At 44.5% G+C, this 16189-nt stretch overlaps 2 protein-coding genes across 3 annotated transcripts; both read left to right on the top strand.

Annotated features, from left to right (window-relative positions):
- The first annotated feature begins 4352 nt into the window (after positions 1-4352).
- On the top strand, positions 4353-7817 carry RPL34 (ribosomal protein L34). Of its 2 annotated transcripts, none has more exons than XM_036382096.2 (5): positions 4353-4398; positions 4963-5036; positions 5133-5232; positions 5989-6092; positions 7691-7817. In XM_036382096.2, exons 2-5 carry the CDS (start codon positions 4972-4974, stop codon positions 7773-7775), a joined length of 354 nt encoding a protein of 117 aa, XP_036237989.1. In that variant the 5' UTR covers positions 4353-4398; positions 4963-4971; the 3' UTR covers positions 7776-7817. The 2 variants fall into 2 exon arrangements, with proteins under 2 accessions (XP_036237989.1, XP_036237991.1); XM_036382098.1 differs by lacking the exon at positions 4353-4398 and adding an exon at positions 4404-4423.
- Positions 7818-10692: 2875 nt separating this feature from the next.
- On the top strand, positions 10693-15199 carry OSTC (oligosaccharyltransferase complex non-catalytic subunit). Its single transcript, XM_036382901.2, has 4 exons — positions 10693-10938; positions 11152-11245; positions 12881-13078; positions 14155-15199. Exons 1-4 carry the CDS (start codon positions 10800-10802, stop codon positions 14171-14173), a joined length of 450 nt encoding a protein of 149 aa, XP_036238794.1. The 5' UTR covers positions 10693-10799; the 3' UTR covers positions 14174-15199.
- The last annotated feature ends 990 nt before the right edge of the window (positions 15200-16189 follow it).

Raw genomic sequence — 16189 nt, 5'->3', positions numbered from 1 at the left:
AATAATTTCCCAGAACGTAAATAATTCAGAAATTAAAAATTAATAAATAATAACAGAGAGCTACTGGGAGATAGACTGGGTCAATTAGTCAGCTCTGCATTCTGTTTCTTCGCAGCAGGGGGGCAGCCACATTCGTTACTAGAATCTTTCCTCCGATTCCTAGGTCTGATTTACGGCTCTTCATTACTGGATCCAGTCAGACACAATTACCTCCATCACTATCTCAGTTCCTAACTTCAAAGAAACACACATTTTCTTGTCTGCTTTTTTTCTCCTTGCAGCAGCCTCAGCTTGACGTCCCTGGAATTTCTTCCATGCGGACTAATTAATAAGACTTTGACTTATCATATTCACTTCTCTTCTTTGATGTCCTACCTTAGTCAATCATCCTATTTAATTAGAATTTCAATGATAACTTTACTTATCTCGTGGCTAGATGTAAATTAAAATAACGGGATTTTAATTCTCTTTCTTACAGGGTTATGACATTTTTGACAGAAAAAGTTTCAACCCAAATACGATATTATGTACTTCCTATGCTAGGACTGCATTCCACTAAATTGTTTTTCCCTTTGCTACAAAATAATTTTGCTTGTTTAACAAGCTCCACTGAAATGGAAATGAACTACAGCTTCTCATAACGTAATTTGCACAGGTCTGTGTTGTGGAAGGTTATGTTGATAGAAATTAGTATAATCAGATTGTGACACACACCACATGGTTAACAAGGAAAGGGAATGGGATTTTTAAGAAAAAAATCAGCTCTGGAGAGACAGTGGAGCCGAGGACCTCTTCTTTCTACCCTTTCAAACAGCTGCTAATACTTTGCCAAGATGTCTTGCTTCCTTTCCACATTTATGGATCTAATCATGTTGACTGTATACAAGCAGCACTTGAGGCTGGATTCTGACTTGAGTGAGACATTTCTAAAACACCTACTGATACACCGTTCATGGAAATGGTATCCTGCCTGTGACTTAACAGGAGCACCACACCTCTCAGCCATCACATCTTTTCCTCTCTGCAGCACCCAGTATGTGCTTGCCCACAGGCTTGCTTTCCTTCCTATGCCTCTTAGATTTTGCCAGTCTGGACTGGTACAACAGCAAGTGAATATGAGTGAAAACATGTCTCATTTTTTAATTGAAGCTTATTGTGGAGAAAAGCCCTAGAGGGATCCATGAAGAGAAGTTAATGGGGCAGTAGATCCCTCCTGGGGCCTGGTAGATTCCTGGAAGTGGTACAGAAGTGTGAGGAAAGTATCAAGGGATCCAGCCAGGCGTATGAAGCCTTTTGCCTTTGGGAACTCTCACTCTACTCTGTTGGAACTTTACATGTGACCAAGTAAATTGTCATGCACATAGATAGGAGCTTTCGGTAAAAAGAGAGATCAAGAGAGGACCATGTGGAAAAGAAAGGATGGTCAACGTACCAAGAATTGGTCTTAAACTGTGAACAAAGAGGTTTTCTGATGCATTAAACAGAATATGGTGACAGCCTGCTGGCTGGTGCAAAATATATTCCATTACTAAACTGCCATCAGAGATGATTATCCTTCCAATTGGATGTGGTGGCAAAGAGGTTTACAGTTTTACGCTGCTGATAACCAAGTACACCTGGAAGCCAGCCTCCAGTTTTCTCAATGAAAAGGCCCACAACCTCAGGTGCTATGCTTCTACTGACATCCTAGAAGGGAAAAAATTGATTTTATAGGATGCCACTGTTACTTTTCTACATTGTTGGGCTGTGCATTCCCTTCATTGCTTTCAAGGAAAGAAGAAAACGCAGAAAGGGTTAACGAGACATGTTGGATGTGGAAAATGACTGGTCCCAAAAGAGACGTTTTGGTCCTGTGAAGAGGTAGGAGTAGCAGAGAACATGAATCACTTGACTAATCTGTACAAAATGGGCTTAGTGAGCTTCTGCTTCAAATCTTATCCCCACATTAGATAGCATTAAACCAGTTGTCATTAAGCTAACATTTCCATGTGCTCTGGTGAGCCGTTTGCCTGATAGCCCTGTTCCTCTTAAAAAAAGAACTGAAAATGCTTGAAAAACTAGGCCAATACATGAGCAGAAGCAAATGGCTGGAATTTAATTGGCAGTTTCTAAAACTTACACAGGTTGAGTTTAGAGCCCAAGTGGAGTAAGTTCAAAAGCGTATCAATACTATTGTCAATAATCAAATAGTTACCTGTTGCACTGACAACATCTAAACTATTCTATCATAATTTAATAGTGTTGTTCTTTAACAATTGGATTCTGTTACCCTTTTATATTTAGGCATGATTATTTAATCTAATTTAATTGGCTTTCTTATTCCCCTCAGGGTTCTGGGCCTAGAAAGTTCATGTTAAATACTCTAATTGCTCTGAAATTTTCTTGTCTTCTAAAATATGCTCCTATTTTAAATATACCCTAAAATCTAGTTCATACATATTTTCTCTCCTTTCATGAATTAAAAAATAATTCTGGTGTCCATGATTTGCACTTAAAAAGAGCCAATAATTAACCAAAATAATAATTATAGATTGAAAACAGGGAGGATGCAGTACAACAAACTGTGAGTTACATAAATAAGGCCAGGAGCACACATCAAAGCTTTCTGAGCACCTGCTAATCTCCAAAAGCAGAGCTGAAGCTGCTAACGATGGCAGCAGCAGCACCCTACATGCTTAACGTGTGGGTCCTTGAGTGTCACTGTGGAACAGTGCTCAGGTCAGTGGAGCAAAAGAGCATTTGAGGGCTCACAGACAGAAGGCCCAACCCCATCCTCCTTGCAGATGGTGATTTCCCATTGATGCTGCACGAAGATTTTGACTGTGCGAGTCAGTATCAATTGTGGCAGCAGCCACAAGGCATTCACACACACCGTGAGAAGGAGGACTTGGTGTGGCAGTGGGAACACCACCACTGCCAGCAGAGGCTGGGGAGCAGAAGTGATGGAAAAGTGTGCTTTAAAACCTCTTGGTCTTTCATGTGTCAGAGCCAGGTGGTGGGATGGGATCCAGATCCATTAGTAAGGTCACATATAGATAGCAGAGGCCAGATGCTGGTTTCACAACACAGAGGGAGCTCTGCTCGTCGACATGCTCCTCAGCTTGGCAGGGACCGGGGTGTGGGATGGGAGCTGAAACAAACATCTGGAAGAAGTGTAGTTCAGGGAGTGTTTCTCCTTTCCTTCCTATTAATGAAAAGGTAAGGGGTTGCCAGAGGCACCTTCTGTGTATTTAGATTTTAATATGGCAGATCTGGCACCACTGGAATGCTGTTTCTGGCTACTGACAAGCCATCCTTAGCTCTGGCTATTTCCTTTCTCTTCTTTTGTCAAGGGTCTACCAGAGGCTATTAAATGCATTTCATAGAACATTCTGAGTTCAAAGGGACCCACAAGGATCATTGAGTCCAGCTCTTAAGACAATATAGGCCCATACAGAGATTGAACCCACAACCTTGGTGTTGTTAGCACCATGCTCACACCAACTGAGATAAACTAAGGTCAGGAAATGTGACCCAGCTCAGGACACTTGGGCGATGCTGATGGATGAACATGGGGAGGATGTATTAAGGGACAGTTCCACTAGCTGTGTCTTTTTTTTCCCCTATGTTTTTCCTAGGTATCTGTGGCCTGGAAATGGGAAGTTGAGTTAATGGACCTTTGATCTGACCGGCAGAGAAAGGTTTATAACTTCATGCTCCTGTGTGAGCACATGACACAGTGAGTACAACAAGGAGGTATCAGGCAAATATGGGGCAGAGGGGCAGTTTTGGGATCAGCCTGTCTGCCTGGTCCTGTGCCCAGGAAGGCCAGTGCTGGTCAGGAGTGAGGGCATCTCGAGGGTAACTGAGCCTGGCAAGGGCAGCCCTGCAACGCTCCAGGCAAGGCTTTCGAGGGATTCTGTGGGACCAGCCTTTCCTTGTGCAAGTATTGTATAAGACACACGGTTCCCAGGTGTGTCACGAGCCAGTGTGCCGTGGAAAAGCCTGTAGGAGTGACTTGTAATTGAGAGCTTAAACAGCAGGATGGGAATGGCTTCTGGACCCACAGCTACATAATTACCATAATGAAGCACAAACCTTTCTTTCCCAGGACAGAAGCCGATATTTTAGTCAAAGAGTTTTTCAGTAAAACATACAATAAATAAAACGGAGTCCCCGCGGCGCCCATTGCTCCGGCTCCCGATGCCGCCGCCGAGCGGCGCCCCGCCCCGCTTCAGCCGTACAACATGGCGCCACCCGGCACCTCCGTGCCGTACAACATGGCGCTGCCCACTCGCCGCCCTGCCTGGTAGACGGACCCAGTGCGCAGGCGCTGCTATTTCTTCCGGCCTCCAGCGCGCCGCTATTTCAATGTTGCCCGCGCATTTCCGCTTCCTCTTCCGGGTCCGGCTGCGCCAGGTATGGCGGTGGGCGAGCGAGGCCTGTGGGTGCCCATCCGCCTCCATCCGCGGCCCGGCGGGCGGCAAGAGCGATCCGAGGCCCCGAGGGGCAGCGGGGATGGGCCGGCGGCGCTGCTGCTGCCCGCGCGTGGGCTGGAGCCGGGGCAGAGCCGCCCGGCAGAGAGGCCGAGGCCTCCGCGGGTGGGGCTCCCGAGCAGGGCCCGCGTCTCCCGGGGCTGCGAGTGGAGCTTTGTTGACTATAAAATACGGAGCTGCTAAAGCTTTAAGCAGTCTCTTAGGAGAACGTGACATGATCCAGGCAAGACTGGGATGTTTGAACAGTGTTCGAGTTAGTTCGGGTGAATTTTCATGGCGGATCGCATCGTGCCCGCTGTCAGGCGTTTTGTTGTTCTCTAGTACAGTTCTGCTGGTGTCGCTGATCAGGAAGGGCTTTAGTTTTATTAATATCGGATCGGCAGCTGCTGATTCACATCTGGCTCTGTACGGGTGATCCTGTGAGATGTGAATTCCTGTGTGGACATCCAGCTCTTAACTAGTGTCCCTTTGGTTTTGGTTTTTTTAGGTGTGAAAAATGGTGCAGCGCCTGACATACCGCCGTAGGTTGTCCTACAACACAGCTTCCAACAAGACCAGACTGTAAGTAAGACCGTGTGTAAGAAAACTTCTGTTGTAAACAGGTGATGCTTCACTTCCGATTGTTACTTTAACTGAGTATTTCTCTGCTGTGCTTAGATCCCGAACACCCGGGAACAGGATTGTTTACCTTTACACCAAGAAAGTGGGAAAGGCCCCCAAGTCAGCATGTGGGATTTGCCCAGGACGACTTCGTGGTGTGAGTATGATTATAAACACCAAAGGGTGTTGCTGTGCTGCAGCGTTTCTTCAGAAAAAAGAGCCTTTCCAAGTATACAATGGGCCTGTTAATTGACCAGTTCTTGTTGAAATAGCCTTTTTCTTTAAAATGTGCAAATCAAATGTTGTAAAGTTTACTGGCAAAATAAGCCCTGGAAGCTCAAACTTTTTTAATGCTCTTGGTTTGCATTATTATTAAATATAATCTCTCGTTTTAGAAAGTCTGAAATTTTTAAAACTAGACAGGGCAACTCTATAGCAGATTTAAAAATGTAAATTAGACCTATAAGACTTGCAGAAAAAAAGGGTAAGCCAAGTTTATAAAGTATTTAGAAAAAAGGAATTAATGTATTTTTCTTCAGAAGGTTTTCTTGAAGTAACACCATTGCTTTTAACAGTTACAGGAATGCTTGAGTAATGTTGATCTTTGATCAGTTCCTGTCTTTAAAAAAAGGTCTTCTTTATAACCAATTTTTTTATTTTTTTAATGAACCTCTTGTTGAACCCCTGTGGTGGAATGAAAAGATCAGCTTAGGAATGTTGAGGATGGCCCATGCAATGAGCTGTGACCTTGGTCACTTTTTAGCATCTTCAATAGTAAACCTCAAGTGTTGCTGTTTTTTTTGTGTTTTGTGTTTTTTTTTTTTTAACTATGAAAGTGATGTTGGTTTTTACGTGGCAGAGAAAAAAAATTTGCTGTGCCATGACACCCTTGTTTACTTTTTGCTGTCTGTAGGTCCGTGCTGTGCGCCCCAAAGTTCTGATGAGGCTGTCAAAAACAAAGAAGCACGTTAGCAGAGCCTACGGTGGCTCCATGTGTGCCAAGTGTGTCCGTGACAGGTAATTCACGCAAAGCCAGCTTTATTCCTCAGGTTGCTTCTTACAGATTTTTACATCTCTCCCAAACTTTGAAGGCTCTTGTCTGACACTGGTGATGGGAGATGGAGAGCGTGAGTGTGGGGCATGTCAAGCAATAATGTGTCTGATTTTTGTCCCTTGGATTTGAGGGAGTTCCTGTGTGTGGACCTCCTTTGTGGGGACTTTGTGTTATTCAGGATTTCTTAGTGCACTGTTGCATTGATACTAAACAGTCTGCTCATGCTGGATTTTTATCTTTTGTATTGACTGCCCATGAAAGATTATTCTGTTCTGCTATCCTGTTTTGCCTTATACAGATCTAATTGAATTTTTCACTTCTTTGTAGTGTTTTGGGATTCACAGGTATTACTTGGTTGTGTGTTTAGCAGCTTTATGTGGTTAAGCTTTAAAATGTCCTTTAGGCCTCACTGAACTCGGTTTTATTGTATAGCAATTGCATATCCTATGCTTCTTTGGCAAGTTTGAGGAAAAACATGACAATGAGTGTGTCATCTCTGTGAATTGTAAACAAAGCAGATCTCTGGGGTCAGCAGTCTAATGCCAGGGTTTTTTTCATCTGTAGTGCCAGCATTTTTGTTTATTTTGGCATGTGTAAGTTTGAAGATTAATTACATTAGGCACCACTAAAGATGAGCTGTTACAGCTGCAGAGCCATAGCATAACTTTTCTGTGTTGAAAGCCACATTTTTTTCTGAGTGTTTTCCCAAACCCTTGATGAGCTTGGTGGGTAGTTCTTAGTGCATGAGTATGTTTTATTCCTACTGTGCCTAAACCAGAAATTACAGCCCCCTCCTTTCCTGTAATGGTCACATTTTCTCTTGCACCTGCTTAGGCATCTTTGACAGGTTTGTACTGCAGAAGTAGCCATGTGTACCAGATACTGACAGAAGGCATTTTAATGTTTAAGGGTAGAAGAGTGTGTAGAAGATGGTTCTGTGCTGTTAGCTCAGAACCATCAAATAGTCTGTTGGAATGTGAGTGCTGGTGCACAGATCTGTCACAGCTACCTGGTGGCCCTGCATGTCTTCCAGAAATAGTCATATTTGGGCATGACTTGACCTGCTAGGCTTTTCCTTGTTGATGTGCAAGGAGCATTAATCCTGACAGGGAAAGTATTCCTGGTTTTGATAACTGAATGCACGTAGTTTCCTGTAGTTCTGAGGAGGAGAGCTGACCACGACTCGTCACACCAATTCTGACTTCAACAGAATTAAATTAATTCTCCAGTTAGGAGTTCTGCTTTTTGCCTTTGAAGTTCGTGAGGATGGTAAATTTTCCCATGATCAGCCATCAAGTATTCCCTTGCTTGCCTCCAAGCCACTTACCATAAATTTGCAGGCACCGTAGGCTGCCATCCCCAAACTGCTGCATTCATGCAGTGCTACCGTCCCTCTTTTGCTGCTGGCAAGAACAGCAGTGGCTTCCCTTTTTATGTAACTGTGGAGCTAACACCACATGTGCAATGAATGTGGGAGATGGCAAAACTAATTGTAATTTGTCTTATTTTTGTGTTTATATAGTAAATAGATGCATATCCTAAAGTAGTTTTTCTTTTCCAGGATCAAACGAGCGTTTCTTATCGAGGAGCAGAAGATCGTTGTGAAAGTATTAAAGGCACAAGCACAGAGCCAGAAGTCAAAGTGAATCTATCTGTAGTTTCAGCCCAATAAATGAGATCTCCACTTCTCTTGTGTCCTGTCATTCCATGTGTGACTCAAGGCTGGTAGGACCTGCTGCTTCTCCTAGGTTGTACAGTGCAGAGCTGGGTTTTGCTGCAACAGAACCTGTAGGTCAGGATGCTCTGTTCAGTGCTGGCTGCTGGAAGGAAGTCTGGTTCAACAGGACTCTCAGCTCAGGCTCAGTCGTGTAGAGGGATTGGAATAATTTTCAGCAGTGCAGGTTTTCTTTCAGCAGCTGTTTATGAAGTCATTGGAGGACCTGGCTCAGAAGAAAGTTAAGACTTTGAAAAACACTTGCAAACAGAAGAGGACGGGTAGTATAAGCTTAAGGTAGATTTTTTTTTTAATTGTATGTGGTATTACTCAAGTGAGGGTGGAGAGAATAGTCAAAGCCAGTGCTGCAGTGCTGTATCCACCAGACAGTTGCCTACTGCTACATCTGAATCTCTGGAAGAAAGCTGCAGCTGCTGTATCCTGCTAGGTCTTACTGGCTCAGCAGTTACAGGTACGATACCAAGAGAGCTCTCAGGGTGCAGCTAGGACACACCTGTAAAGGCTTCCTGATTTAGAGTAGCAATTTGGGCCTCTGGTATTGAAAATTGAACCAAAGTTTGTTGGTTTATCATCAGGGATGTAATTGTAATGTAAAAAGTGAAAATGGCTTTGCTTCATTCTGTTCTGTAGAGAACTCTAAATGTGTCTCTTAATGCTGTCCAGGAGTGTTATAATGCAATCAGGATAATTCTTGCTTTGCCTGTGGAGTGGTATTCCTCAGCCCCAACTCTGAATTTTGAACTGCTTTTAGTATCTGACAGGCATCTATTTCTACCCGTTTTTAAACAATAACTATTTTTTCACAAAGTAGTAAGTTCTACCATGAGAATGAGGAAGGAGGGGAAACAACTGAGCACACAGGCTTACTGGGAGCCACTTAAAGGGGTTTCTAGGGTTGCTGTGGAGTCTGTTCAGGCTATGGCTCAGATGTGTGCAGGTTGCTCCTGAGTACATGCTGCCTTTTAACCCTGCCTAGCTGTCAGCTGCACAGGCAGCCAAGGGACAGAGGACAGAAGGCTGAGTTGAAAAGCTCTTCTGGTGGCAGTGAGCTGGTGCTTTGGGTGAGGAGCCTGGCTGCTCTCAGCTGCCTCCTGAGTGGGACAGCAGGCGGTGGCTCTGGTCCAGGATCAGTGATTTAATACTGTGCATGATGAAAGGAGTTGTACCTCCCCAAGGATTTCTTCACAGTGTCCCAAGGAGTTAAAAAATAGTCAATATTCTCAAAATGGATAAATGTAGCTTGAAGTATGTGAACCATTTCTCCTCAGCTCAGGTGCAAAGGCTGTAGCTCATTAAAGGAGGTTTTGAGCCTAACATTACTACTCTTAACATTTTTGAGTGCTGTTACTATAGTTACTTTAAGGTTAACATTTCCTTAGTTGTCTTACTTTTCCAGTGCAAATTTTACTACTTTAGCATGCTGGGAAAAAAAAAAAAAAAAAAAGCCACTAGGGCAGTTGTGTGCAACCTACCTTTGTTTTGCATTAAAGACTGTGAGAGTTTTCCTTCAGGCTTTTGGAAAGAAGTAGAAATGGAGGGAGAATAATTTTGGAATAATGAGGATAAACGTAATAAACATCTGTTGACAGGCACTGCAAGGGAGATTCTTCCAAGCAGGAAAGGTAAGACTGAAAACAGCTAGCTGTAAATGATATGATTGCACCAGGAGGCAGCAGTTAAGAGAACTGGTATTGCCACTACAGGTAGAAATCAAAGCAGTCCTTAGGCAGTGTTCCAGTGAAATGGTAATAAGGCCCGTAATTATTTTAAAACTGAGCAGTTGGCTGCTGTGTAGGAGTGGGGCAGACATTTGGGGAAGGGCAGTGCAGTGGGAAGTGGGCTGGGTAGCATGGTGAGGTGGACGAGTTCAGCTGGTGTGTGTGCTTTGGGACGTGCTCCTGTACCCTGAAGAGTTCTTCCCTGCCCCTTTCCTTAGAGAGGCTTCCACTCAAAAGGGGGAGTTTTTCTGACGTGCTGCTCTCCGAAGCGAGCTGAGGACAGAGACAGCAGGGGCCTGGCTGGGCTGGGCCGGGCTGATGAGGTGTGTGCACCCTTACAGGGGCGTGTGAGATGGGCTGTAACACACGGTAGTACCCTGCTGCTCTCAGCAGCGACTGCTGTGATGTGCCTTTTCCTTCCTGTGTGCAGCTGCCGGGGTGACCTCTGGCTGTGGGTCAGCATGGGCACCATATCCCATGGTGCACCCAAGGGCCACCCCAGCCCCACGCTCCCCTGCAAACACAGGGGCTGGGGTAAGGCCTACTACGGAACTTGGTCTGCTCGCCGGGTCTGCATCTCCCCAGCCCGACTGTGCAAACTCACACGCGGGACGTGGCTTTTCCTTCCCCCCGCCGGAAAACTGCATCAGCACAGGAGTGTCCAAACGGTGCTCGACCCCATGGCAGGGGCGGCGGGAGCGTCCCGCGAGTGGCCGGCGGGCAGTGGTGTCCCAGCGAGTGGCCGGCGGGCAGTGTCGTGAGTGACCGGCGGGCAGGGCCGGTGGCACCCGGGGCACACGCGGGGCCTGGGGCAGGCCACGTGGCTGCCCAGCCCGGGGGCGGGGCCTGCACTCGGCCGCGCCCCGGGCCACGCCCCCGGTCCGGAGCCAGTACCCAGCGCCGACACGTCAGGGCTGCCGGGTCCTGGCAGGTAAGTAAAACGGATTAGACCCTTCGCCGGCCGACTGGCGGCGTTTCCACTGTCTTTATGTAGAAAAAAAAAAGTCAGAATCTGTCACTTAAGCCTGGTCGCAAGTTTCTACTGCTTTGTTTAGTTTGTCTCTTTAGAGAGGGATCCGTTTCCCCCTGTCAGGACACGGCAGCCCATTTCCGTTTCCGCCTTCGTGTCGGTGTCGGAGCGCGGCCGCGGCGGAGGGAGCCGACAGCGCCGGCAGCGAGCAGCGGGGCCGCGGCCGCCCCGGGACCGCACGGCGGCCATGGAGACGCTGTACCGCCTGCCCTTCGCTGTGCTCGAGTGCCCCAACATCAAGCTGAAGCGGCCGAGCTGGGTGCACATGCCCTCGGCCATGACCGTGTACGCGCTGGTGGTCGTGTCCTACTTCCTCATCACCGGAGGTGAGGCCGGGCCGGGCGGAGTGAAAGGGAGGCCCCGCTCACGGAGCGGCTCTCCCTCGGTCCTGCCCCGGTGGCAGAGCCGCGGCTGAGCCCGTGTCCGGGCCCGAACCGCCCGTAAAACACGAGCCTCGGGCATCCCCCAGGCGTGCCCGCGGGGTCGGGGCGGCTCTCGCTGCTGCGAGTCAAAGTCGGTGCTTGCTTTTCTCCCCGCAGGAATCATCTATGACGTGATCGTGGAACCTCCGAGCGTGGGGTCCATGACAGACGAACACGGGCATCAGAGGCCGGTGGCTTTCTTGGCATACAGGTAAGAGCTGGGCCCTGTTCCCACCAGCGGCGTGCTGCAAATGCCGAAGCTCAAGGGAATAAACCCCTCTTGCCGACCTGTGCTCCTTTCCCTTCCCTTCCCTTCCCTTCCCTTCCCTTCCCTTCCTTCCCTTCCCTTCCCTTCCCTCCTTCCCTTCCTTCCCTTCCCTTCCCTTCCCTTCTTTCTCTGCAAGGCAGGAGTTGTTTTATATCAGTTCTTGGTTTGCCAAGAACTATTTTTTGTTTTTCACGAAAACCCCACCCAACCAGCATTGAAACCAGTGGAAATCAAGCAACTTAGTACTAAAACTTTTAAAAATGAAAGGTCTGGTAAAAATAAACTGTTTTGGGCTGGAGGTACTTATTTTTTTTTTTGCTAGTCAGGTTGAGCTTTATACTGGATGCATTTGATCAATTTTTGTTGCCGAATATGTAATGTTTGGGAAGCTTTCGTTTCCTACGTTTTAAACTCTAGTGTACTTGGGACTCTGGTGGGGAACATTGTTACAAATGTGTATCAACTGGGTCTTCCTAGTGCCCTTGGCTTCTATTACTGAAAATGAACTAGAGACTCCTAGTACTAAACTGATCTGAAGAGAGTTAAGTCTACTTTTGTAACTGGGGGGGATCTATGTATGTGGAAACAAATAATGATTTTTATTAAATACCAAAAAGTTGATTGAATCAGTGAGGTCTGTGACATGGTTGATGTGACAGATTTTGGCTTGGACTAGATGTGTGCTTCAGACCGGGTTGGATTGTTGCAATGTTGATGAATCAAGTTGCTGCAGGGAGTTGTTAGCACTGTCATTTGTCAGTGTAAACAAGACAAGAGAAGATAAACTTGTTTGTTTCCAGGGTATGAAGCAGTAATGATAATCTTCATTTCTGTATGGCCATCCACTGTAGTTTCATCAATGCCAATTTTATGAGGTTGCTATTTAGGAGGGTGGGAAAATGGCTCAGTGACTGTGGGAAGCAGGAGACTTGTGATCCAGGTGCAATATTCTTTCTGCATCTCAGCTTCCTCACTCTCCATCTCTTTCCACTTGAAAGAAGAAAGTCCAGCTGTGTGACAGAGAGCCCCAAGGGGCACGCCCAGGCTGGTCCTGCAATGGATCCGTGCAGGCTCAGCAAGCAGGCAGCAGAACATCCTGCAGGATGTGTGCTGGAACCAGCAGATGTGCTTCCTGTGCTGCTGTAGTGCTTTGGGTGGAATTTGTGCTGAGAGGAGGATTGAGGCAGTCCTGCCTAAACATGGGGATGGAAATAAGAAGGTGGTGGTGCTGTGCCTTGGGATCATCTGTATAACCAGGGACCTCCTTGGACTGGGTGGTTTTGCAGTCCAGTGAGCTGGGTGGTAGCTGTTGGTATGCACAAGTATGTATAAATCCTCCTGAGTGCTGCACTGGGCACCTTGTAGACTCTCAGTTCTGGACATAAATTGTGTATTAATGTATTGATGTAATTGTATAACATCTATTACATTTTCCTACTTACTTTAGTTAGAAAGTCAGCCATCAAAGTTAATCATCCTGTGTGTTTGTACAGCTATAACATGTTGAGTGGATAGGGTTTGAAATGTAAATAATTTTAATATTTTCTGACTCTTTTCACTTTTTTTTTTCCTCTTTAGAGTAAATGGGCAGTACATTATGGAAGGCCTTGCATCCAGTTTCCTCTTCACAATGGGTGGCCTAGGATTCATAATTCTGGATCGATCCAATGCACCAAACATCCCCAAGTTGAATAGGTTTCTTTTGCTCTTTATTGGATTTGTTAGTGTGCTTTTGAGCTTCTTCATGGCCAGAGTTTTCATGAGGATGAAATTACCGTAAGTGATTTAACTATCTTTCAGTCTTTATTCTCTTTTGTGGCTCATGTGTGCTGTGTTAAATTTAAGAATAACAGAAAGTATTTAGCTTGAATATAAGTTGCCTTTTTCACTGCTTTTTTTTGAACAAGCTACCTTGAGTGAGGTGGGATGCTTTGGGAGCCAGCTTCTCTGAGATCATGCTGTAGTTAAAAAAGGGTGACAGTTAGAAAATATGATTAGTGAGTCTGACTTGCTCAGTGTACCTTAAAATTCATTGTATGTGCTGGTCAGGTAAGTAGCTACAAAGTAGGGCTTTGAGGAATATGGAGCTGTCAAAGTACTGTAGCTTTCAGGCTGTGCAAAATCCAAATGCAGGTTTTCCAGTTTCCCCCCGCTCTGTATTTTTCGGTCTATTTAATTTAGAATAGCTGAAAACTGATGTTTAGAGTTACTGGTAGGTAATTTTTGGAGTAGCTCCATGAAGTGTTGAATTAATAGTGACAGTCATTCTTCTATTCTTGAATACTTTTTTTGGCTTCTGCAGAGTACTTCAAAAAAAATTGTTTCATAACACACAAGTGATGGTTTCCCTGGCAGCAGGTATCTGGATAGGGACCTACCCTATATTTTCTTGCTTCATTGAGGCTGTATGGGATTTTTTGCTTCACTGAGTACATGTGTGTCTGTATAACAGTTCTCATTCTGAAATTCATGAAAAGAACAGGGCTTCAGAGAAGTGGAAGAGACAACAGATTTGTGTGAAGTGTCAGAAAAGATCAGGTTGTATTGAATATCTTACCACTTGTAGTTTGCGTAAAGGGGACACATAAAGAACGTTTCTTAGGTTATAATGTGGGCTTCAAAAATTCCAAACAATTACCAAAGTTGGATCAAGAACATTGCTAATGCATTTTCAGAGTTCATTGAAGAAAACCAGCTGAGGAAGGAGTCTATAGTTAAGATGACCAAAGAGCCTTGATCAGCAGAGGCTTTTGCAGTCTTAAATTTTGGTTTAAGATTGTATGTCTCTTGATTTTTGAGGAGTGCTGCCTATGTTTGCTAACTTTTTGTCTAAATAAATTTTCTTTCTGTAGGGGCTACTTGATGGGTTAGTACCTCTTGTGCTGTGTGAAAGTTCAAGCTGAATTTCCTCCTCTCCACGAAGTGTTCTAAGAAGAAACAGCAAGAAACGAGTTCCATAGTCACTATCAACAGCAGGGAGACCTGGCCATGAGAAACAACTAGGGAAAGAGTGCTTTCTCTGCAAACAAACTGGCACTACCAGTGGCTGATCTGTACTTTTCAAGCAATGTTTTATCATTTCTGATGTAGAGCTTTTGAAAAAGAGAAAGTTATATAGTTGAGTATTTCTTTTATATTCCATCTCAGTGTGAAGTAGAGAACCTACCTTTAGCTCTACCTGAAATGAGTACTCGCCATTGACGGTTCTTTGTTGCAGGTCTGTCTCCTCTTCCCTGTTTGGGACAATTATGTATGTGAATCAGAGAAGAAACACTCAAAACATTGATTTCCAAGTTGTAATCAGAAAATTAGTAACTTTGGATGCTTTACAGCCAGAATACAATGTGTCTGAAATTATTGTGAAGGCATCTTTGGCCTTGATATTAATGATATTAATGCTCTATGTGAGCAAATCCAGACATGCACTGGGAAGGGCAAACTGTATGAATGTGCATTTTTTTTAAGAAAAAGTGTACAAAAGGAGCCAAATAAAACTTATTTTCTAAAAAATTATTTTAAATTTGTGCAACTTGTAAAGCTTTTTCTTGTTTGTATGGACTGTTCTGCATTCAGACATGAGGTGCCATACCATGACCATGTAATTTCAGCTTTGTTTTTCATTGTTGGATAATGATTTTTTTTTTTTTTTAGTATCAGGGACAAGAAACCTCATTTTCCATGAAATTGTACTGTATGCAAACAACATGCTGTTATCAGTAGCCAAGAACACTTACTTCTGAAGCTGCTGCTTTTTTGTGTGAGGCAAAGTTTTAGTTCAATATGTCTTAATTTTAAAAGATTGAGTGTTGCTGAAATGTTTAATTCAAGTAATGTATTGCATTTTGGGGGAAGGAAAGACCCGTCTGCGTCACCATAAATGTCTTTTTTTGCAATCCATATGTGTTTGAAGCACTATTTTAATCAGTATAATAATATAAAGTAGAAAAGTTATTTATTCCTGTAATTGTGAAGTAAGCACTACTGTTCACATACTAATCAAATATCTGAGCTAGTTGTTAATCATCTGCCCTCAGGATATGTCACTTCCACTGCTACATCCTTACGTACGATGTGACACTTTTGCATCTGTTCACCTTACATGTTTGTCATTAAGGTCTAAGGTAGTTTGAGCTGTTTTATGAGGCTCATAACTGCAAAATTTCCAGTCTGTTTGACACAGTTATTTTTTGGTCACTCTGGTTTTGGTGAGACATATGCTTACCTTCAGCGGGGAGTATTGATATTATGTAAGTAAATAACTGCATCTTAAGTCATGTTTTTAAATACTTTGAGAGGTAAGTCAAACCAGAAAGTTCACTGACTAAAATCAAGACTCTTCTGGCTCGGTGCTTGTTGTAGTGCAGTCGAGCTTCAGTGTCCTGAGTTTGCAGGTGGTTCTAAATGAGCAGGCTCTTGAACATGATTTCAAAGGCACAGTTCAGTGCCTTGCTCTGTGAAGTGCCATTCACTGTAATTGCAAATTTTAATTGTAACTTGAAGCAACAATTGAAGTAGACGTAATTGCAAGGTAGAGTATCATTTTGGGAGAGTAAAACTAAGTGATTCCCTCTGCAAAAAATAAGGCTGAAGGAACATCGCAGTTTTTTGGTCACAGACTCCCAGCTAGGTCTGGCGTGATCATCTGCCCAAGTTTGGCACACAGAGAACCAGGACAACAAATGCAGAACAGAAGACGGACTACCCAGAAATGAGGCACATGGTAGGTTGGTTGATGGCAGAATGGACTACTGGAGATTGGTTAATTTTGAAAGTGGTTTGGAGGCTTGTCACCCAAGGTAAAATTTCTACTGAGTCAAATAAACTGCAAAGAAGTAGTATTGCAGTGTGTTAGATGAATCCCCTTTGCAGGAAAGAAAGGCTGGTATT

Source organism: Molothrus ater, chromosome 4, assembly GCF_012460135.2.
Source record: "Molothrus ater isolate BHLD 08-10-18 breed brown headed cowbird chromosome 4, BPBGC_Mater_1.1, whole genome shotgun sequence".
Lineage (NCBI taxonomy): Eukaryota > Metazoa > Chordata > Aves > Passeriformes > Icteridae > Molothrus > Molothrus ater.
Note: the sequence above shows the minus strand (reverse complement) of the source record. Positions and strands in the feature narration are given on the sequence as shown.

Bases quoted from the DNA above. Each gene is read 5' to 3' on its own strand.
- RPL34 (XM_036382096.2), top strand. From the start codon at position 4,972: ATGGTGCAGCGCCTGACATACCGCCGTAGGTTGTCCTACAACACAGCT. The intron at 5,037-5,132 runs GTAAGTAAGACC...TGCTGTGCTTAG, and splicing joins GCTTCCAACAAGACCAGACT to ATCCCGAACACCCGGGAACA. The intron at 5,233-5,988 runs GTGAGTATGATT...TGCTGTCTGTAG, and splicing joins GCCCAGGACGACTTCGTGGT to GTCCGTGCTGTGCGCCCCAA.
- OSTC (XM_036382901.2), top strand. From the start codon at position 10,800: ATGGAGACGCTGTACCGCCTGCCCTTCGCTGTGCTCGAGTGCCCCAAC. The intron at 10,939-11,151 runs GTGAGGCCGGGC...TTCTCCCCGCAG, and splicing joins CTACTTCCTCATCACCGGAG to GAATCATCTATGACGTGATC. The intron at 11,246-12,880 runs GTAAGAGCTGGG...TTTCCTCTTTAG, and splicing joins GTGGCTTTCTTGGCATACAG to AGTAAATGGGCAGTACATTA.